The 23,554-nt window shown below is 43.4% G+C and overlaps 1 protein-coding gene across 6 annotated transcripts in view; it reads right to left on the bottom strand.

Annotated features, from left to right (window-relative positions):
- The window catches only part of CGNL1 (cingulin like 1), a 158,832-nt gene that overhangs the window by 85,360 nt on the left and 49,918 nt on the right, over positions 1 to 23,554 (bottom strand). For 5 of the 6 annotated variants that reach the window (XM_046009522.1, XM_046009524.1, XM_046009521.1 and 2 more), the window contains exons 2-7: positions 11,812 to 13,410; positions 10,955 to 11,049; positions 9,033 to 9,138; positions 5,303 to 5,404; positions 4,609 to 4,757; positions 3,110 to 3,245 (exon numbers count right to left, since the gene is read on the bottom strand). In XM_046009522.1, the coding sequence (XP_045865478.1) occupies positions 3,110 to 3,245; positions 4,609 to 4,757; positions 5,303 to 5,404; positions 9,033 to 9,138; positions 10,955 to 11,049; positions 11,812 to 13,395 (2,172 nt within the window). In that variant the 5' untranslated portion in view covers positions 13,396 to 13,410. The remainder of the gene's footprint in view (positions 1 to 3,109; positions 3,246 to 4,608; positions 4,758 to 5,302; positions 5,405 to 9,032; positions 9,139 to 10,954; positions 11,050 to 11,811; positions 13,411 to 23,554) is intronic. The other variant, XM_046009526.1, reaches the window with a different exon arrangement.

Genomic DNA, 23,554 nt, shown 5'->3' with positions numbered 1-23,554 from the left:
TTAGTGAGAAAATCCAGCAACTTAAAAGACTTCCCAGCAGCAAAGATAATACCCTCCCTCCCCTTTTAGAATCAATAAAGTGTCCACACAAGAATCATAGGATATGCCAAAGTCTTCCATTTAAATTTGTTTGTGAAGCTACATTTTTATTGAAAGCCATAAACTGTTCAGTTGACACCATTTCTGGGAACTTACCCTTAGGAAATTTTTCTAAAGAACTAAAAGGATACATGTGAAAAACATTCAACACATTTTTACGTAATTGGAAAAAAAGAGAGAGAAACAATAAATAGAGAACGATGATGAAATTTATTATGGCTTATCTCCCTAAAAAATGAAATAGGAAGGATCTAGATTATAATAAGGAAAAATGAACTTTCTAAAAGATTTCTTTATTTATTTGAGAGAGCAGGTACGTGCAAATAAGGGGCAGAGGGAGAGGGAGGGAGAGAGAATCCCAAGAAGACTCTGCAATGAGTGCAGAGCCCAACCCAGGGCTCAATCTCATGACCCCAAGATCATGACCTGAGCCAAAACCAAGAGTCAGATGCTCAACCGACTATACCACCCAGATGCGCCTGACAAATGAACTTTAAAAAGCAGGTATCAAAGCTGTAGAGATACTATAATTGTCCCTAAATTATAGAAGGGTAGATGAAAGCTATCAATGGATAGGGAGACAATGAAGAAATAAATGCAGATATTAAAATAGAAAATATAGAAATAAAAATAGAAATGTTTCACCACCCTCCATTTTAAAATTCCATTTTATAATCTAAAATTTTATTTATTTATTTACTTACTTACTTATTTATTTATTTTGAGAGAGAGAAAGTGAACATGTGAGCAGGGGAGGAGAGGCAGAGAGAGGGGAGAGAGAGAATCCTAAGCGCGTTCCATGCTCTGCACAGAGCCGATGTAGGGCCCCATCTCACAACCTTGAGCTCATGACCTGAGCTGAAATCAAGAGTCGGACATTTAATGAACTGAACCACCTAGGTGCCCCTATTTTATGATGTTTTAATATTTCAGTGACAAATACACCATTTTCAAAGCCCCATTCTAATGTACCTTGTCTTTGTAACTCAGCCCCGAGAAGAAGGCGGAGCCATGAGAAGAATATAATATCACGAATGTGGCAGTTTTTAGGATAAAGGCCATTGGATATAAAAAGAGAAACAGGTGCTAAGGAACATGCTCAAGGCCTTCTCAGGAGAAACGGTCTAAGTGGAGACAGAGAGATGCTCACGTAGGAGAAGGGAAACAATTCCCCTCTGCCCATATAGTAAAATGAATTCAAGACAATACCAGCAACTGGGTGGCCGCCAGCGTTCTTTTTTCTGCCACCGCCAAGTCATAGGGAAGAGACTCTAAGTTCCAAAGAGCGAGATCTAAAATCCCTCCAGGGAATTACTCCCAACACCAAACAAGGAAGGGAGTGAGAAAACACTTGACAGCCGAGACTTAGAGGCAGCCAGAAACTTGAAAGACATGAACCAGGCCCTTAGGGGGAAAGCTACAGAAAATGAGAAGTAAATGCTGACAAGGTACCTTTACTGTTTTACTTTTTTATGGTTTCTTCTTCTTCTTCTTTGTTTTGCATTGTTCTAAATTGTGTATCATTTATTCATTGGCTGTTCCTACAAACTGAAGCTTATAAGGAAATAAGCTTCAAAACTATGCCAAAAATACAGGTTATGATAGCCAATATCAAGACATCTAAATGGGGCACAGAGATAAAAGTTCTATTTCTGATCTCCAATTATACCCATTTCCAACTTAAAAAAAATGTAGACATTCACAACCTATGTGTGTATCTACCACATTAATAGGATGGCAGTCTAATTCACGGAAGAGATAATAACTGTCTTTGAGAAACCACACAATCATTAACAAATGCTAAGCAGAAGAAAGAGTCAGCTTCATTCACTGACTCGTGGATTGGTAAGAACTAAATAGTCAATAGGGAATATACTAATATGGGCAGAAGCCAGATGGGCAGCCTGTGTACACAGCAAATGCGTTCCATTCATTCATTTACTCACTCACTGTTTCACTCGTAATGCATCCATCCAACCATCTGCCAAATATTTGCCAAGTGCTATATGTCCCAGGAACAGCTGATAAGGATACAACGCCAAGCCAACCATCACCAACCCTGCCTCCTAGAGCTTACATTCTTATGGGGGCCTTGAAAAAAATCTGTGATACGTGCTATATGGGCATAAGCATCTTTAAAATACTTTCACATAACTAGCATCACTTACAAAGTGTTTTTGCCCAAAGTTTAACCCAAATCTATTAGTGTTTAGATCTAATTTCAAATTTACTGGAAATGTAGGAGACAGTGGAACAAGTTAATGGACACCATAAGGAAATAATCAGACAAATCCAGAATGTGGGCCATTGGTCCACATTCCATCAATGGAATGGAAAGGGAGCAGGAAATAGGAAATTGGTGGCAGAATACTAAGATAAATAAACTCAGAGAAAGAGAATAATGAAAGCAATACGGGATTCTTGACTGGATCCCAGCTTGGGGCTATAGGGAACAACTATAAAATATACTTGAGGACAACCGGCAAATTTTGAATAAGAACAAGGTATTAGAATTATTGTTATATTATAGGAATTATTCATTGTTTTAGGTATGATAATAGTATTGTTATAACAAAATTCCCTAATTTTTTTAAAGATGCATGCCAAAGAATTTAGGAGTGAAGTGTGGTGTTATCTGTAATTTATTTTGAAATGGCTACGGACAGATGAAAAAAATAATAGGATAAATGAATGGACATGAAGAAACAGGGTAAGTATGACAAAATGTTGACAAACGTTGGATTTGGGTTGGGGCTCTATGGGAGTTAATGAATTACTCTTTCTACTTTCCTGTATGGTTGAAATTTTTCCTAAGACAAAGTTTAAAAACTATTACAGATGATGCTTTTATGGAATCTAGCCATAGGCAGAGCGGAGCAAATGCATGTAACGAAATACGGCTTATAGTATCCAGACTCCGCCCCCCACCCTGCCCCATCCCATCCTCTCCAGGCAGATGGGGCCTGCCTTACCACCTGATCCCACGTCCCCCCACCACCACCTTCCTTACCTCAATCAGAGCTCCCTTTTCCCTGTCCTCAGATCGTTTAGCGCTGTCTAATTCATCATGCATTTCTGAGAGCTGGTCCTGAAGATCCCTGATCTCGGTCTGGTGCTGTTCCCGTTCCATCTTTACCTGGAACAGTCTGGCAGGGGAAGAGGCCCATCAGAGAGACTGTGCTAAGCTTTACATTTTTTTCATCCAGTCTGATTTCAAACATACACATGGTTAAGCAGAGTCATCAGAAGCCCCAAGGTGTCTCCCATTTTGTGTTCGACACTGAATAAGGAATCACAAACCAGAAAAGGCACTGGTAAGAACTCATGCCTGCAGTTTAATTTGCCCAAAAAGAAGGCAAGTGAGCACTCAAATCAATGGGGAAGGCTATACAGTGACAGTTTCTCCCCAAAAGGAGACCGTAGTGTACAGGAATTTAGATGACAAGAAAGAAATTGACCCAAAAAAGCAGAACCTCTCTGATAATGCTTTCACTAAAGCCATCCCACTCCCTACCCCCCACCCTGCCTCTAGCCCCAGAGAGTCAGCAAATTATGGCTTACTTGGCCAATCTGGCCCACGGCCAATTTTTCTAAGTAAAGATTTATCGGAATACAGCCATGCTCATTCATTTACATATTACACATGGTCATTTGCACAATACAATGGCAGAACTGAAGGGGTCCAACGAAGACCATATGGCCCATAAACCATAAAGTATTTACCACCTGACAGAAAAAGTTTGCCAAACTCTGCTCTAAATCAAACTCACAACTGTTTTACCTTTTGATTTTGTAAAGTCTTCACTACACCCTAAATTTTATTTTTTTTTTCTCACCAATGTTTCTAAAACTAACCTCTAGGCATGTTTCAAAAGCAAAAACTACATCATCAAAACTGCAAAGGCAATCAAATGATCTTCTTATATATTTCTTGAATCTCCTCCTGCTTAAACCTTCACTTAAGACCTCCACTGTGTCTGCCGAGCTTCATAGCACTGTACGTTTGCAGACTTGGGTTTCAGAGCCTTTTGTCACAGATTTTTAAATGATGCAACCACAGGGCCATTCTTGACTTTGACTCTCCCTCTCTGCAGACTCAACAGAGGCATAAGCACTGGTCAGCATCCTTCAGAATAAAATTCACAAACTGGGAGGTTACAGAAGTCACAGGACATGGGCTTTTTGGAGGCTAGGGCCAGGCTCCTTGAGATCTCTGTCTATAGATAGCCCTACTCAGCATTCCCTGCTTCTCGCTCGCCGGCTCTAGGAGCCACTCTCAGGGCTGAAACTTTACAAGGCATCCTTTAAGGTATACAACAAACTTGTTAAATCATTAGCCTTCCTGCTTCCAGTCTGCGTGTGTCACCAGTTTTGCAACTTTACAAGCATAAGAAGGAGAAAAGGGTCAGTAGCCCCTCTAAACATTTGGAAGGCTGGGTAGTACTGAACAGACAAGAAGGTTCTGACTCCACTGGATGCAAGAGCCCAGGCTCTGCGCCCAGAACTCACTCCTCCAGGTTCTTCCGGAGCTCCCCTTCGCTCTCTTCCAGGCGCTGTTGCAACACGGAATTCTCTTCCACTTTACTGTCGTGCTGGCCCTGGAGCTCTTCCAAGCTTGTTCTCATTCTCTCTCTCTCTTCTTTCATGTTCTGCTGATTCTAAGACGAATGCATGTGATTTTCAAGCATCTCCAAGGAACGTTAATGTAATCCCACAGAAGGCTACCCTGAAACTCTGATGGACTCCGTGTCTTTGCACTCATTTATTAAACAACTTAATCAAGCCATAATTAGGCCTGGGAGTTTGCAACTAGAAAGAACATTAAATACTGAATGAGCTGTAAGACTTCTAAAAGAAATACCAAGGCAGCTACGGTTCCGTCTGCTAGTTCTATTACTCGGTTTGGATATTTTATATGCATTTAGTTTCCTACTGACCCGCCCGAATCCAACAGCGCTTTACTCTATGAAAGCAAACAGTGTCTATGGGTTTCAGTTACTTCAAAAAATTTTAAAATTAAAAAAAAAAGTTCTTTGGACAGCAGGAGCCAAATATACAGGAATTTACTCAGTGATGAGAGGAATGTTTCTTTGGGGCGGGGGGTGGGGACTAGCTTTCTCTTCACTTGGGCATCCAGATTTGCTTAAAATACTCTTTGCAAGACAGAAATTTTAAAAATGACATAAAAGAAAAAACCAGATACCTTGACTTCTAGTTGAAGCTGTCTCTGAAGTTCAGCCACTTCTGTGGTCAACTTGTTTTTCTGTTCCAACAGATCTCTGACTTCAGACGAAGGATTAGAAGCCTGTAATTAATTGAAGAGATACCCTAATGTACATGTTCAAGACGCTTTATTTTCTCTTTCTTCCAAAATGTAATCTGAGCAGTAACTTCAAAATCCTAAGACCCAATTCAAATGTAAAGCCCTCCAAAGAAAGGGGCACCAGGAAACCTTCCGGGGGTGACCAGAGGGCTCTGGACCTTGATCAGGGTGGTGTGTGCGTGGACACACACCTTCTATTAAAAATTCAATGAACTAGATAGTTAAGATTTGTGCAATTTACTGTATAGACATCATACCCCAATAAAACAATGTAAAAAGATAAAAAATAAATATTTGCTGAAGATTCCTCCACTGCCTACGGTTATACCCAAAGCCCATGTTTCTGTGTTCCTAAGACCCTTCGTAAAATCTATTATTATAAAACTTCCATTATACTGGGAATAATTATTCCAGAACCTGAGATGTTCTCACTCTCTGCATATGTCTGTATTCAAGTAGTAAATAAATGTATGTTGGCTGAATTCGCTTTCTTCTTTTAGAGGCTGCATGTCCATAAAGAAGGGAGAGATAACGAGGAGGGGTCTGATTAGAGGGTCTATTAGAAAACAGACTCTGATCTGAGTATTAATATTAACTATCTCATTTTTTTTTTCCTCATGGGTATAATAACAGGATAATGCTCTCAAAAGGATTTGGCTAAAACTCTACAGAGAAGTGGTTAGAACATCACAAAAGGGGAGGAGAGAGGATAAAAAGCAGGAATCAAAACTAGAAAAAGACATGTCTTGGGTCTCACAGGCCTGAACTCAGGTGTGTGTTGTATGTGATGAACTTGGAGTGAGGTACTTCCTCACTATTCCTGTGAAGTTAACAGAACCCAACCATCCACAAAAACACAGGATTCCCTATTTTCTTGGACAAAATGAGAAAAATCCATTATGGAACTCTAAATCCAAACCAATGAGGGAAATTGCACATTGTTGTCACACGAATGAGAACTCTACCTACTCTGCTGTTTCCAGTATGGTCTTTCCTTCTCTCACAGGAAATCACTCCACTGACACCAAAAAGATAAAACTCCAGAGCCTTTGCCCACAAATAATCACATTCAGAAAATAACAGGGAGAGAACAGGAGTAGAAAAGTCTGGGCAATTAGCAGTCATGGTGCTGTGATCTTAGCAAGAAGTCTAAAAGCTATGGCTCATCTCATCATCTCTAGTTTGACTCAGCAGTGACTTAACGGGTCTCCCCTCCTCTTATCTCACCTCTCTCCAAAAGCTACAAAAGGAATGAATTTCTGCAAATACCTCACTATTCATTCCTGTTCAAAGCCCATTGGTGATGGCCCATCACCTTCAGCCAAACATGGAAACTTCTATGATTTCTGAGGTCTTTTCTATCTGGCACTTCCTCCCACATCCTGGCTCTCTGATCCAGCTACACTAAATTGCCTCCAGTCCCCTAAACATCACGAACACCTGCCTTTTTGTATTTGTTCATGCTGGTCCCTCTACCTAGAACACGCTGCCTTCCCTTCTTCTCCCAGAGCCTTCTTTACTCTTGGAGACACTGTCAGTGTCCCGGATTCCAGAGGGCTTAACCTAACTTCCCTAGTTTGGTCTGGATACCCATAGCCTGTGACCCACGAAGATAATCTTAACATCAAGGTCGAAGGATGTATTCACCCTAAAAATATGCAGTTGAGCGAAAAGCAAGAGTCACCCTGATAATTTGGATTTAAGAGTTTTAGCACAAAATCCCTAAATCAATTTTAAGAACTATGTAGAGCCCCTGAAGCCTGCCTATAAGCTAGGCGTATAATTTAAAGATTCCCCCAGGGGAAGAGCGCGTGCGTGCGTGTGTGTGTGTGTGTGTGTGTGTGTGTACGTAATTGTGTTAATGGATGCCATAGCAGCAGTCATGGGTTAGCTGAGTGTTGACCAGTAGAGAAAAGAGAGAACTGAGGCCTAAGAACATCCTGTATATTTTATATGCATTTAGACAAACTTGCTGTGAATTGTCTCGGGTATACTCTTTCCTTTCCATGCAGAATTCCCCGGGAGGGACGGAGAAGACACACAAGCAAGAAATGGGTCCCAGTTCAAGGCGGTGCAGGACTGGGGAGTAAGCTTCTAGTCATCCCTATCAAAGGCTGCTTCCTTTCAGGGTACAAGGTATGTCGGGCACATAGTCAATGTTCATCAAACATGAGATGACTCCTTCAACAACAAAAAAGTCTCCACAAGCCAACTGGATTCAGTACGATAAATGGAATGGGCAGTTTTTTAAAAAAAGAATTTGGCCCAAAATGTTGAAAATAGAACTACCTATGACCCAGCAATTGCACTACTGGGTATTTACCCTAAAGATACAGACGTAATGATCCGAAGGGGCACGTGTACCCGAATGTTTATAGCAGCAATGTCTACAATAGCCAAACTATGGAAAGAACCTAGATGTCCATCAACAGATGAATGGATAAAGAAGAGGTGGTATATATACACAATGGAATACTATGCAGCCATCAAAAGAAATGAAATCTTGCCATTTGCGACGACGTGGATGGAACTAGAGCGTATCATGCTTAGTGAAATAAATCAATCGGAGAAAGACAACTATCATATGATCTCCCTGATATGAGGACATGGAGAAGCAACATGGGGGGTTAGGGGGATAGGAGAAGAATAAATGAAACAAGATGGGATTGGGAGGGAGACAAACCATAAATGACTCTTAATCTCACAAAACAAACTGGGGGTTGCTGGGGGGAGGTGGGATTGGGAGAGGGGGAGGGGGCTATGGACATTGGGGAGGGGAGGTGAACCATAAGAGACTATGGACTCTGAAAAACAACCTGAGGGTTTTGAAGGGTCAGGGAGGTTGGGGGAACAGGTGGTGGGTAATAGGGAGGGCACGTTTTGCATGGAGCACTGGGTGTTGTGCAAAAACAATGAATACTGTTATGCTGAAAAAAATAAATAAAATGGGAAAAAAAAAAAAAAGAATTTGGCCCCACTCCACTCCTTCCTGTCTCTTCCACCCATGCTTGCTGGCTTCATCAGCCTCTAGACCTTATTCTCTGAAGTTCTGGAGCTTGGGTCCAGCTCACACTTACCTTCTTCCTTCGGGACCTTGGATTACGTTAGGGTTCTCTGTCCCTGATTTCATTTCGTCCTTCCTGTTCTTATTTTCTCTTTCTAAATTTCACCACCTTTCTGTTTCATCTTGCTACAGGTTACATATTTTTTTTTAATTTTATTTATTTGACAGACAGAGATCACAAGTAGGCAAAGAGGCAGACAGAGAGAAAGGAAGGGAAGCAGGCTCCCTGCCGAGCAGAGAGCCCGATGCGGGGCTCGATCCCAGGACCCTGGGATCATGACCTGAGCCGAAGGCAGAGGCTTTAACCCACTGAACCACCCAGGCGCCCCACATATTTTTTTAAATTAAATCTCTTAAACGCCTTTCTGAAAAAAAGGCAGGTGCACCATAATATTTACAACGTGGATCTCCCGTTTTAGGTCCTGCTCACTACTCGGGTAACTTCCCACTTACTGCAATAACCCAATGTACAGGCTGAAGGAACAGCAATTCGTTTGCCACATTCCACATTAAATGCCCTCTGCAGAATACAGAACTCCAATTTACTTGATTATTTCCTTGTGTGCTCCCTGCTGCTCGAGACTTCAAAGTCTGGATTTTCTCAAAGACCAGGTTGACTTTCCGTTTAGTCGCGTCGTCATTATCGGTGCTTCTGGGAAAGAGGGAGCAGAAAAAACAGTGAGGGGTATGACCATGGGTCTCGGGATACCTGAAGTGCCATGACATACAAACAACAGACCCATTTAAGAAGATCAGCCCCAAGAGGTATGAATTAATTAAGGCTACAGACAAAGCCAGCGTGAGGAGAGCAGGACGGATGATGTATTTCTCTCCCAAATAAGCTGTTCTATGTTAACACTCAATCTGGGACAAGGGTTCCCATTTTCAAGAGGGAATGTAAAAGAGAGGCATCCACATTCTGAGTCTGGAGAAAACATACAGTAAAATTTAGTAATTTGTTGTTGTTGGACTCAAATGACTTATATTCATTCCAGCAAGGAATTTCTTCTGTGTGTGTGTGTCTCTCTCTCACACACAACCCACAGCCACACTTTACTTGTAAATCTTACGCTAAGAATGATCTACAGTGACCTTAACTGGCTTTTTAGCCTGTGTTAAAAAAAATAAATCGCCCCCGCTGAGACTGTCAACACCACAGCTTCATCTACACGTTCACGGATAATGATCAGAGAGTTTGTTTGTTTTTTAAAGATTTCATTTATTTACAAGCAAGAGAGAGAGAGAGAGAGAGAAGCAGACTCCCTGCTGAGCAGGGGCCCCCGACACAGAGCTTGATCCCAGGATCCGGAGATCATGACCTGAGCCCAAGTCAGATGCTTCACCGACTGAGCCACCCAGGAGCCCCAGACAGTTTTATTAACTTCGACCACACCTTCTATCATGCATTCCTGGCAATGAGGAAAACATTTTTAAATAAGTGTCCTCAAATAGTCACCTCTTGTTAACGTCTGTCTCACCAGTCTCTCAATAAATCATGAGCAAAAAAATATATAAAAGAATTTAGAGAAAGAATTCTAAAAATCGAAAGCTCTTCTCCCTAAATCTTATCATGGCAAAACCCTTCACAGAGAGACACCAACAGCTAGTTCTTGGCTAGAAGAATCTCTTCTTTAGTCCCCACCCCCATCCCCATGCCAAAAAGAGCCCCTCTCTTACATTCTGAACCATTTTGTCAGCTCGATAATTATAAGGTACGATGGAAAAATGTGAAGTTTTGATACCAATGAGTACTTGCCAAGTGACTTGCAGTCACGTCGGGTTGTAAAGCTTTTTTCCCCCTTTTTAATCCTATCTGATAAGACAATAAATAGAAACTGCAAATTCCTGACCTAATATCTAAGCAAGGACTGAAAACCAGATTACTCAAATTCAACCTCCAAGATAAGTATGTGAAAAGCAGTGCTTTTAAATGACTCATACATGCTTTAAAAATCAAGGAAGCAGGGGCTCCTGGCCAATGTCAACTCCTGGGAGGGGAAGAGGTGGTTTTATTTATCACTACTAATAAGGGACGATTGATTACTACTGTATGCATGACAAACTCAAGGTGGCAGAGTCAGTCAAAACTGAGGAGGAGACATTCTTCCCATCTTTGAACTTCTTTTTAAACAATAGAGAGTCATTTGAAAAACAGGGGTCCCTGGCTGGCCCAGTTGGAAGAGCACACACCTCTTGATCCTGGAGTTGTGAGTTCAAGTCCCACAATGGATGCAGAAATTCCTTAAAAAATAATAATAAATTATATATATATAAACTCATGTTCCCCCTGCTCTTCACACCCACACCCAAGACTCAAGTACTGTTATGCAAACTCCAGCCACTGACTCCTAAGCCTCAAACTGTTCACACACTGCAGGAAGGGAGGGCAGAACAGAAGGTCTCAGGAAAGGAAATTAAGACCCCATTAGTAAGGACGAGACTTTGCTCCTTTAAGGAAAATCACTGACCCCTCTTTGAGGTAATTGTAAAGTATCTGCTTGGCCGTCTCCTCATTGGTTTGCTGAGTGAGCTCTTGCTGGCCTTTCAACAGATCCGGTGTGGCCTGGAACATAAAACCTGTTATTAAACCACAGGATGAAGTTTCCAGGAAGAAGGCAAAACCCTGAAGCAGAAGCTTCCAAACACATTGCTACTTTCCAAAAACAATTCCTCAGGTAAGGATCCTCATTACAATGGCTCCACCACTCAGGAGCTCCATAACCTTGGGCGAGTTACTTAACTTCGCCTCACCTCAATTTTCTCACCTGTAAATGACAGATTAATAGTACCTACCTTCATAGGGTTGGGGCAATCCTAGAATCTATAACAAATAAATAGTGCCTGACACTTACCAACCTTATCATCATTTTTACCACTCTCATTATTTTTTATTGGTACTGCCAAAACACTAAATATACCACTTAAGTCAATTCCGTCACTTTAGGAGTGACCTAAATTAAAATTAACCTAATTTCTCAGGCCAGATATTAACCCAGTCACTCAACGTCAGGAGAAAAATTAATATATCTACACAAACCTAAGCACTGAACCTCTGTGTGGAAACAAATTCTGCACACCTGCAAATGCCACACAGACACAAACAGGAAAGACCAAGCAGAGAGTGTCTCACAAGTCCCTTGACAGAAAAGTCCACGATGGGATTCTAGCTGTACCTGACTTAACCTGGAAAACTGCCATACGATTGGCAGTAGGTTGAAAACTCTGTAGGGGAACACTGAAACAAATCGGATGTGCCGTTAGTGAGGTGAGGGTCTGCGTTCCTGTAGCTTCCTGCAGCAAGGAAGGAAAAGCCCACGGGCATTACCTGAGTATTGGAGGTGGAAGTAAATGTCTTCACAGAAATCTTCTTGGCGCCAGAGTCGGGCGAAGTTGCTGGTGGGCGATTCTGTAACATCAGCTTCGCTGTGGCTGTTTTGATTTCCTCCTCCTTTTTATTCTGTGCTGGGAGGGAAGATGCGTGTGTGTCTGTACTCTCCTGACCACCTTTGTTTTCTGGAACTTTCCCATCTTTGCTCTGCTGAGGAGGCCTGAGGTGGGCCCCCTGCAGCCTCGCGAAGGCCCGGCCCACGCTCTGTCTCCCCCGATGCTCCTGAGCCGGTGACCTCTGTGGGCACACCTGAGACGGGCGGAGAAGGTGTTCGCTGGACTTGCCCAGGTTCCGGCTAAATTCGTTTAGGTACTCGGTGTTCCCCTGGAGACCAAAAGGAAAGGCACTATCCACGCTTCTGGACCGCTTCCTATCTTCCGGGTTGATTCTGTTTCGCTTCCCAGACCTTCCTCTCTTCTGGAGCCCTGGTTTTTGGTCAAACTTTTCAATCAGTTGGTCCACACCAGGAATTGATCCTGTGTCAATATCCCGCCCAGTTCCTGGCAAGAAGGGGATATAGCGTCTGTTTTCATGACGATTCACATTGTCAGCATGGATGGCACATTCCTGGTCATCAAGTAAAAATCTGTACAGAGAGTTGGCCGAAGTGGGAGTTGCTGATGAGGAAGAGGACCTCCGGGACCGAGCTCCATCCAGGACAGGTCCCGCCGAATCCTGCCGCCGGAAGGGAAGCACGTCCGGCCTGGCTTTCTTGGTCTCGGGATGGGTGTGTGGGCTGTGAGCTGTTAGAGACCTCCCACTAGGGGACAGGGCCTCCTCCACCAGCCCGTCCTTGGTGCAGCTCTGAACATTTACGCACACTGAGGTCTGCTTCTTGGGGTCATCGATGACCACAGAGCTGCACAAACGAATGGCCGTCACGCTCGATTTGCCCACATCTTCCAAAGGAGGGCCAGTAGGCTGAGAACTACTAGGTTTGGGGAAGCGAGTCCAAGCCTTCTTATTTCTGGAACCTTCTTCTGTTAGAGTGTTTAGCCAATTACTCTCAGGAGGCTGGGGGTTTTTTAAGTTCAAGTCATTCTTTTCAGGGTCATAGGGCTGCAAAAGCTCGGGATGCCTCTGAAAGTTCAACATGTGGGATGGCTTCACTGGCCCCTCTTTGCATTCTAGAACCCCATTTTTGCCCTCAAAGAGAGAGGATTGTTTCAGGTTTCTCACTGGGCTGGGTTGGGCATAAGGATTTTCTGGGAGCTGCAATTCCTCGGCGGTGGTCTCTTCCAACACAGACCCATTGCTGGAATGCAGGGGCAGGTTACTTATCACCGGAGATGGGAATGGTGGCCCATTTTCAGGAAAAGATGTGCCTGCCATACACCGCTCTGTGTTATTCAGGACTATGTAGGGGTGGCCATCAATTCCCTGTACCCGGATACTGACACCATAGGAGCCTGCCTTCGAGTGTTGGGAATTCCGTGACTTTTTGCCATCATCACTTGCGAGTCTCAGATGGACGCCATATTCTTGCTGCACATGTTGATATTCACCGAAATACAGCTCCATGGTTCACTGCTCCTGCTACCAGGGAAAGACGGGGTAAAAAGAAGACATTAGGTTAGAATTACACCTGTTTAAATGAAGATGATGAGGGGAAAGTTCAAAGAAAACGCAACACTTTAACCAGCAAGGACACTTCGGAACCAAATGCTCATCCAAACAGGCCTTTCTGGATGCCCTCCATGACCATGGAGTTGTCAACATCGGGCTCGAACCCTGGCCTCTGCGGGGAAGACGGAAAACACCTTTGGCATAACCACCTTATTCTGTTTCTGGCTGACAGGCCGTTCTGGTTGCTTTGTTTTTTTCCCTTAGTTGGTTTCCTCACACCTTATGCTATTTATTTTTAACCAATAGGATGTTCCAGTTACTAGCATTTGAGAACAAGGTACTTTTCCATGAAATGATTAAGACTGAAGGCATTCTGATGGTCACCACTTAATTCTTTTCTCCTTCCTGTTGGAATAGCACTTTCTACCTTTTTTATGCACAATCTTGCTTTGAAATCTTCCTATTTATTTGGATATAATGTTCAGAACATTGTGTCACTTTGTTCCTGAGACTGACAATGAGAGCAAATGATTAAAAATAATTTTTCAGGGGCGCCTGGGTGGCTCAGTGGGTTAAAGCCTCTGCCTTCGGCTTAGGTCATGATCTCAGGGTCCTGGATCAAGCCCCGAGTCAGGCTCTCAGCTCAGCAGGGAGCCTGCTTCTCCCGCCCACTCCCCTGTCTGCCTCTCTGCCTGCTTGGGATCTCTGTGAAATAAACAAACAAAATCTTTAAAAAAATAATAATAATTTTTCATCATTTTTTTCTTACCAAAAATGTTCTAGTAACACATGGATCTGAAAAATGTTACCGAAACCTGCAAGACTCGAGGTCTCTTATTTTGGGAGGTGTCCTAACGCCAAGGATCAGTGCTGTCACCTCTCTGGGGCGCGGCCACCATCGTCAAAGACGGAACACAGATCACCAGGCAGGATGCCCAGCCCACCCACACCCTGGGGCCTCCCACCAGAAATTCCCTTCTACCCCCCCTTGGAGAACTCCAACAGGAAAGAAGCCCCAAGAAGAGCAGTAGCAACAGGTCACACATAACAGCTGTCTCCTTTCTTTCACTCCTAGGGGCCTTCTTCAGGTTTCTTTCTATTCTGGAGGGAGCCTGGTAGCACATTTTCCAAGAAAATCGTCTATCTGATCCACATTTTCTTTTTTTTTCTTTTTTTTTTTAAATATATTTATTTACTTAACAGAGAGAGCACAAATAGGCAGAGAGGCAGGTAGAGAGAGAGGAAGGGAAAGCAGGCTCCCGCTGAGCAGAGAGCCCGACGTGGGGCTCGATCCCAGGGCCCTGAGATCATGCCCTGAGCCGAAGGCAGAGGTTTAACTCACTGAGCCACCCAGGTGCCCCGTATCTGATCCACATTTTCAAGTTTATTTGCAGAGAATTTGACAAATTATAAATCATTTCATCTCCTTTATAATTTCTCATTATCCAGTTACGTTTCTTTGTGCTTTCTTCACCTAATTTTTTGATTGAGCAAGTAAGATGTGTATCTCTCTATATATATTTTTTAAAATAATTGTTTCCCTAAAGAGTAGCTCTCAAGATTTCTCAATCATTTCCCTTTTTTAATTTTCTTATTGAGTTCTAGCTTCATCTCTATTATTTCCTTCTGTTTTCCTTTATTTTACTTTGTTGTTTGGTTTCCAACTTCTTGACTTGCACACTTCATTTATTTATTTGTATTATTTGATTACATCCCAGGAGTTGTGATATCTGACTGTGTCAGTTAGGAATTGCATTGGTTCCTACTAACAAAGAGACCCAACTTAGCAACTCTAGAGTTAGGAATTTTTTTTTCCCCGGAGGCAGGAAGTCCAAGGCCAGAATGGATAATGGCAGTATATTTCTGAGGAATACCTCTTTCATCTTTTCCATTTATCTACTTTTAGCATGTATTAGACTCCTTAGGATTACAAAACGGCTAACCCAGCATCACATACGTCAAAAGTTCATTAGGTCAGCTGAGTCAACCTTTTTAAGGAGCTTTCCTGGAAGTCCCACCCACCAATATTATTTTATATCTATTTCATTGGTGAGAACTTAATCATATGGCCACCCCCAACTACAAGGACAGATTGAGAAACAGGGATGTTTAGCTGGTCACTGACACTCTGAACAAAATCAGTGTCCTCTTGACACTGGGAAGGCAGCCAATAATTTCTACCACAGTAATGTTTTTATCATTATTTCCTAAGTAGCTTCAGTCTGTGGATTTGATTTCTTCTTTGATCCATGAGTTGTTTTTGAAAAAGATTTTTCATATCCAGTACATCTGCTGTTGTGTTGTTTGGCTTGGAGGGTCCCTATTTCTGTATGTTGTGAATTTCTACATGCGCTGTAGTAAAAAAATTAAGTTTCTACTATTCCTTCCTTTTTAAATGTATTGAGGTTTCCTTTGTGGGCAAATGTATGGATAATTTTTGTCAACATTTACTGGGTAATGGGTATAGCCTCTTTTTTTTAAGGTATGGAATTCAAAATATATCCATATAACTTTACCAATTTTTTACTCAGCTACAGTACATCCTGACTTACTTTGTCTTTCCAGTTTGTCTTGAGTCTGCCTGGATATATCTGTCTCTTACTGGCCTAGTGCTGTCTCTTCTGTTTGATGATTCTTCTTCTAAACGTAAAACATGTTAGACATCATCACCTCCAGGTTTACAAAGGGGAACAACTTAGAGAAGGACATTCATCTGCAAATCCATTTTCAACTCACCGACCCCAATGATTTCATGACGCCTACTTTTATCTTCAGGCTTATCCTGACATTTGTAATCAACATTAAACAAGATATAATGAAAACTTGGATTCTCCAGCTTCCCTTTCCCATCCGATCACATTCCCCAGGGGAAACGAAGTGCAAATTTTAGCTGTTTCACAATGAGTTTCAATTTTTTGGATTTTTTTTTCCTCAACTACTTCTCAACTCTGTCTTTTTAGTTTTACTTTTTGAGAGCTACATCCTCAACTTCTTCTAAAATTCAAGTATTTAATTTGTAATCCCCATTATCTCCTTCTTGTTCTCTACTTGGTCCTGTTGCATTCTAAATGCTATTCTCATTTTAGACATGAAATAGCTTCTCTCTCTCTCTCTCTGAAATACTATAATTTTTATCAAAAGAAAATATTTTTTTTTCCTGCTTTCTGCAATAGGTCCATCTTCTGTAAGGTTTCTCTTTGCTGTTTGTTTTGGTCCTTTCTTTCCTGTTGAAGCATTTCCCAAGAGGACTCAGATCCTTGGCCGTCCAATCCTATTGAACAGTACAGGCCTAAAAGCAGATTGGAGCCTCTGCAAGTGTGAAGAGGAGTTATTAGCTGGTGAGCTTCAAGGAATGGGGTGTACCAAGATTTCCAATGAGGGACACACACATTTCTATATCTGGGGCATTTTTTTCTGGACTGGTTTGATTTCTTGAGGAAAGAATCTGGGGCTGCATGAGCTTGGCTGCTGGTGTTATGAGGACAGGGCAGGGGAAGAGCATGGAGGTCCCAGCTCTCATTCAACCCCCCTGTTTTCAGTCATCCCTATCTGCTTCCAAGATCTCTCAGTTCAGTTTCTCCAGGGAACAGACCTCCAGCCTGCTCATGGGGTGGGGAGGGGAGCAGAGGCAGATGGAGGTCTAGATACCAGGGTGTAGAGAGAGCCCTGGAGAGCTGGCTGTTCAAGGCAACTCACATAATTCCCTAAGTTTCAGCCCCTCATCCCCGCCTCCTAGGTTAACAGATGCCTTCATCTCTGAGCCTCCCAGCGGCCCTGTAGGGAAGCCACCTCGTCTCTCTACCACCACCAACTCAATGGCTTCTCCTCTACTGGTAAACTAGCTCTCCTCCACGAGGTCTGCCATTCCTTGTCTTCGTAGCTTGAAACACTCTTGTGCCTTTACTAACATCCCAGTGGGATTCTGAAAAGGGGATACATCTCCTGCCTGTAAACTGATCTAGCTTGACAAGGCTAATGACATTTACAAAATACTTCAAAACTAGGACAAACAACAGCAAGCGTGTCTTAGACTATGGAAGCAATGCACAGAAGCCAAGACCAGAATGCCTGGGTGTGCCCCGGTCCTGTGCCAAAGCAACACTGGCCCGTGTTATTCTGGATCTTTACAAACGTTTGCACTCATTAAAGTTTATAACAAATACTTTTTTCGACAGAAGAGTTTCTGAGCAAACAAATGTGTTCACTGCAATGTTTTGTTTATGATATTTGCTAAATGGGGTCACATTCTACTCACCAATAATCTCTTCTGTGCTGACTCTGAGTTTTCTATGAAAATGTTCCTCCTAATATTTATTAATAAAATTCTTTTCTAGGATTTTACAGCCCCTTTCATTAGCTGTTGCTACTACAGTCAACACTAATTACATTTCAATCTTTGAATAAGGCCACCTTGGTTTATTATAATCTTAGCTCCCTATTAGCAAATTAATCCGCATATTTGAATTTCATGAAATGTCCACAATTTACATTTCCTTGACAACAAACCTCAATCCAATATTTTCACGGAATGACATTTCCCGGCTGGGCACTGGTGTTTTAAACAAATGTGGATTTCCTTCCCAAGCACAGTGTAAACACTGAATTAATGAATGAATTCAAGGACAGCTGTTTATTTTCAGACACCAGGCCCCGCCACAATCCTAATGCTCTCCACAGAACACACTTGCTCGGCTGGGGACGAAGCCCAACCAAGGACTTACATAATTTGGCAATAAATGCAGACCAATTGCCAGGAAGTAACATTGTGGCACTTGGCAAATAAAAGTGGTGTTTTGGAGTGGAAATAATGCTTTCGGAAAAGACCATTAAATGATGATAATTGCTTTAGTTAGCAAGATCAGTGAGTGTGTTTCTGAGTAAGAACAAAGAGCTTAGCACTTGGAAGAACTATGAACATAGGCCAGACAGAAACAGTTCCTCTCTCTGGGACATCACATTTTATCAGCTGGGCACAGAGATTAGTCACAATGCTGGGTCACACATCCCCACCTCATTGCTCTAATTCCCCATGGTACCCCCAAAACCTGGAAGCCTATTCACCAGCCCCTCCAACGGCCCTGCCAGCTACCATGGAAACAGAGTTAGGCATTCGGAAACGTCTCCACCACGGCTTGCCCTCCCTCCTGAGGCTGACAGTCCCCACGAGCCAGGCCAGGCTGGCCCAATCACCCAGCAAGGCTCCTGGCACAGGAAAGGGATTCTGTGGATGTCTGCTTGGAATGAGTAACTCCTGTTTTATCATACAAGTCATTTAAAAGAGCACTTCAACTAGGAACTTCAACTAGGTAAAAGTGAGAAATCAGACTAAGAAAAGCCAAAGATTAGCAAAATGCTCACTAGTTTTTAAGTGTACTTATTCCCGGAGCACCTGGGTTGCTCAGTGGGTTAAGCCTCTACCTTCAGCTCAGGTCATGATCTCGGGGTCCCGGGACCAAGCCCTGCATGGGGCTCTCTGCTCAGCAGGAAGGCTGCTTCCCCTTGTCTCTCTCTGCCTGCCTCTCTGCCTACTTGTGATCTTTCTCTCTGTCAAATAAATAAATAAAATCTTTAAAAATAAATAAATAAATGTGCTTATTCCCAACTATGACAGAAAGAGGCAGTCTTACCTAAACTAAGCTTTACATTCTCTTCTTCTTTCCTATCTAGCTATCAGTTCTGTGGTGCAAACATAGGAAACTGAACAAACTTTTAAGGTTTTGAAGGAAATGTCTTCACACAGTCAAGACTTTGGAAAAGTCCCTGGGAAAACCATTTCAAAAATAAACTGAGGTTTGAAAATGAAGGGAGAGTTGCTGACTAACCTACAGAGTTCAGTATGGTTTGAATAACATGAGAAGGGCAAGCAACATCTTAAATGAGAATGATGAGGGGTGCCTGGGTGGCTCATTGGGTGAAAGCCTCTGCCTTCGACTTGGGTCATGTTCCCAGGGTCCTGGGACCAAGACCCACATCAGGCTCTCTGCTCTGCAGGGAGCCTGCTTCCTCCTCTCTCTCTCTGCCTGCCTCTCTGTCAAATGGATAAATAAAATCTTAAAAAAAAAAAAAATGAGAATGACGACCAAAAATTTTCCATCTAGGGGGAAAGAATAAAAAATTAAATTTTTAATACTGTGTGCTGCAGCTTCCCCCTAAATCTACCCACTGCACACAAAAAGTAAGTGGATAAAGAGAACGGGGAGGAAAAAGCCTCTTTTTATGCTAAGGATAGATGTTTTGGAGAATCAAGCAGGAGTGTAAGGATCGGCCACAAGGACTAACCAATCTGATCACACTCGGGCTGGAGCACAGCACCCGGCTGGCTTTCCAGGGACCCCCATGTCTCCTCTGGAAGTCTGCTCCCTCCCGTCCCCACGGATGATCCCATTACATCCTTCCCTGTTCCACTTTTGAACATTTTAATCCCACTCTTCTCTCCTTACTTACCTGGTTAGCATGTGTGTAACCAACATATTTATAATGTTCTTTTCTTTCTAACCTTTTTTTTATTTTTATTTTTATTTTTTTTTAAGATTTTTTATTTATTTATTTGACAGAGAGAGATCACAAGTAGGCAGAGAGGCAGGCAGAGAGAGTGAGAGGGAAGCAGGCTCCCTTCAGAGCAGAGAGCCGGACGTGGGACTCGATCCCAGGACCCTGAGATCATGACCTGAGCCGAAGGCAGCGGCTTAAACCACTGAGCCACTCAGGCGCCCCTCTAACTTTTTTTTAAAGATTTTATTTATTTATTTGTTTATTTGATGGAAAGAGAGAGAGACACAGCACAAAGCAGGGGGAGCGGCAGGCAGAGGGAGAGGGAGAAGCAGACTCTCTGCTGAGCAAGGAAGCAGATGCAGGACTCGGCCCCAAGACCCTGGGATGGTGACCTGAGCCAAAGGCAGATGCTTAACTGACTGAGCCACCCAGGCGTCCCTCTTCTTCCTAACTTTAATTCTAAAACTTGGTGACTGATATTTTATATTCTACATGGTCTCTGAAAGAAAATACAGAACTCATGTCCAAACAATGTTGAAGATATATTATTCATCCTGTTTCACCTCTTGACCCTGAAGCAATTTCTAAAAAGTTCTCCCCACAACACAGGGCTAAGAGACGGAAGCTGACAGTTGTGAGAACAAGTAATGGAGCCCAGCACCGCTGTGTGGGGGTGGGAACGTGTCTGACATTTGAATCAAGTCCAGTCCTGGCTCTGGACAGGTTCTTTAACATCTCTGAGTGTTTCCCTATCTCTAGAGTCAGATTACTGATAATGACTGCAAAGGTAATAGAAAATATTAAATCATATACTGTAGGCTAAAGGAAATAACAGAAAATAATAAGCAAAAAAAATTTAATACGGCACTTACGGCCACAAGAAAGCTAAGTTCTTGGGGCACCTGGGTGACTCCATCTGTTAAGCAGCTGACTGTTGATTTCAGCTCAGGTCATGATCTCTGGGTTGTGAGATGGAGCCCCGTGTTGCGTTCCAGACCAAGATTCTCTCTCTCCCTCTGACCCTCCCCCACTCACTATCTTAAAAATAAATAAATATGGGGGCACCTGGGTGGCTCAGTGGGTTAAAAATAAATAAAATTTTAAAATTTAAATTTAAATTAAAAAAAAAAGCTAACTTGGATCATAAAATGTTTTTAAATACGAGGCAGAGGGCCCACTGGTTCACCGAAAAGCATTAACCACCAACATCCTGAAATAATTAACTAATTAAGAACACAGACAACAGCTGAGAATCTAAAGTACAGTGCTGTGTCCATAGTGGGAATTCAGTAAGTAATTGCTGCAAGAATAAACGTCTTTATTGCCAGGCACACAGAAAAGACCTTAACCAGAGAGACCCATGACATTTGCTATATGGAGTGGAAACCCAAACACACACACACAAGGTTATCTATCACTGCTTTTTGCCATAAGCCAAAATCGAGCCCCCAAATCCTCAACACCGCGCTCCCATCTGACAACCCCTGTAGACATAAAATAAAACCTACTTGCCATTCCTGACACATGACACTTATCTACAACTATCTACGCTGAAGCCAAACACCCAAGAAATTCACCTCCTAAAACCTAGGGGCATCTTCTTACGTTTCCCGAGACACTTCTCCAGTCTATCACTACGTCACAGTCAACTTCGCACCCTGGGGTGCTCCTCAAGCTCCACGCATACTTTAGGCTCACGTTCCCACTACTGCCATTAGAACATTCTACCCGGCCACCAAGAGGCCAACACTGACACAGGTACCCAGCAAGAGAAGCTTCGATCCTCACCCTGTTACTATGACATTGACTTCAAACACTTTCTTCCTCCATTAAAAATGATCTCCCTTCAGCTACGAAAACCTTGTCAGCTACCCCCACAGGGCCTGCCCGCTCTGGATTCCAGGACAGTCCACCTTAGCCGGCTCCACATGGCCGTGGCTTCTCTATTAATCAGTTCTGTCCCAACAGCTGCATTTTAAGTTTCTCAAATGCACATGGTGGCTGCACCTTGCCACGGCAGGTACGGGAGGCTTTCTCTGCACCCATCTGCTCGGAGCCTCACAGCCCCTATTTTCTCCCTTTTACGGATGTGGCTAAATTCACACCTCACTTGGGGGCAGCGATGGATTTAGGCCCAGACCCTCTGTCCCAAAGACCTGAGCTCTTTCTGGTGCGGGGATCACGTTTTCATTTTTCTGCCTCCCACAGCATCTGACACAATCACACCAGCGTGGTCACTGGACCACGCGCCCCTATGTCCCACCGCACCAGTATCCAGCAAGCCAGCCTCTGTGGACTGTCAGATGTCAGGAGCGGTGTTACTCTCCAAGGAGGCCTTCCTCTGGCACCTAGGACAGTGTCTTGTACGTAGCAGGCACCAAATGAACGAATAAATGAACTAAAATTAATAAAGTGTGCACAATGCACATAGGCTTTTAAAAAAATTTGAACAATTTTTAAAAAGCCCCATCTTTCCCATAACAAATCTCCTCTCCCACCCTTCGTGTGTGCTCCTACCTCCCGCTGTTATAGGAGTCACTGTTTTTTATTTAAAGATTTTATTTATTCATTGGAAAGAAAGACAAAGAGAGAGTGTGCATGATCAGGGAGGGGCGGCAGGGGGTGGGGGGGTAAAGGATAGGAGGAGCAGACTTCCCCATCCCCCCGTGGAGCAGGGAGCCTGACTCAGGGCTCGATCCCAAGACCATGAGATCAGGAGCCTGAACGGAGGGCAGATGCTTAACCGACTGAGCCACCCAGGTGCTGCTGTGTCACCGCTTACTTAACACACTGGAACCTGATCAGATCACTGTGGCTTTTTCCCCGCCCCCAGCAGCCGTGTTTATAAGATGCGTGTACTTCAAAAGCAGAAAACAGGCCCTGGGTTATCAAGCATCTCCTCGGGGAGGTAAAAGGGACACCGGAATTCCAACAATGCCAGCTGCCACCAGCCCAGTTCCCAGAACCCCCTAAAACATGGACTGCTGCAAAGGGAATTCTATTTATTTATTTGACAGAGAGAAATCACAAGTAGGCAGAGAGGCAGGCAGAGAGAGTGAGAGGGAAGCAGGCTCCCTGCCGAGCAGAGAGCCCGATGCGGGACTCGATCCCAGGACCCTGAGATCATGACCTGAGCCGAAGGCAGTGGCCTAAACCACTGAGCCACCCAGGCGCCCCTGCAAAGGGAATTCTAAAGCCAAACATTCTCCCCTGGAATATACGTTATGTCTTCTGCAAAGCATCTCCTCCTGGTCACTCAAAGTAAGACTAACCAGGGAAATCTGGCCGTCTTTTTCCTCATGAGGGAAAAGATGGCAGCAGTTGGCACCCTGAGCACATCTCGCCAAATGACTGCCAAACCCAGAGGCGCCCAGGAAGGGTCCGTGGCATGCAGCCTTCACACCTCCCTGCACCCCTCAATTCCTAAACCAACCAAGTGCCCTAAATGCACCCCTCAGTTGTTTGCACGGGACCCAGAAAGCAAGGGTCTAAGGGACAGGCACCTGGATTTGCCCACAGAAGCTTCCTGAGTCCCACACAGCAGGACTGCTAAGAGCAAACGGAAGATCACACTGGGTAGCCACCCCAAAATCTTAAAATATAAAATTAAAATAAACCTAAA

This window comes from Meles meles, chromosome 6 (assembly GCF_922984935.1).
Source record: "Meles meles chromosome 6, mMelMel3.1 paternal haplotype, whole genome shotgun sequence".
In the NCBI taxonomy this organism is placed as follows: Eukaryota; Metazoa; Chordata; class Mammalia; order Carnivora; family Mustelidae; genus Meles; species Meles meles.
This window is presented reverse-complemented; position numbering and strand designations above follow the sequence as displayed.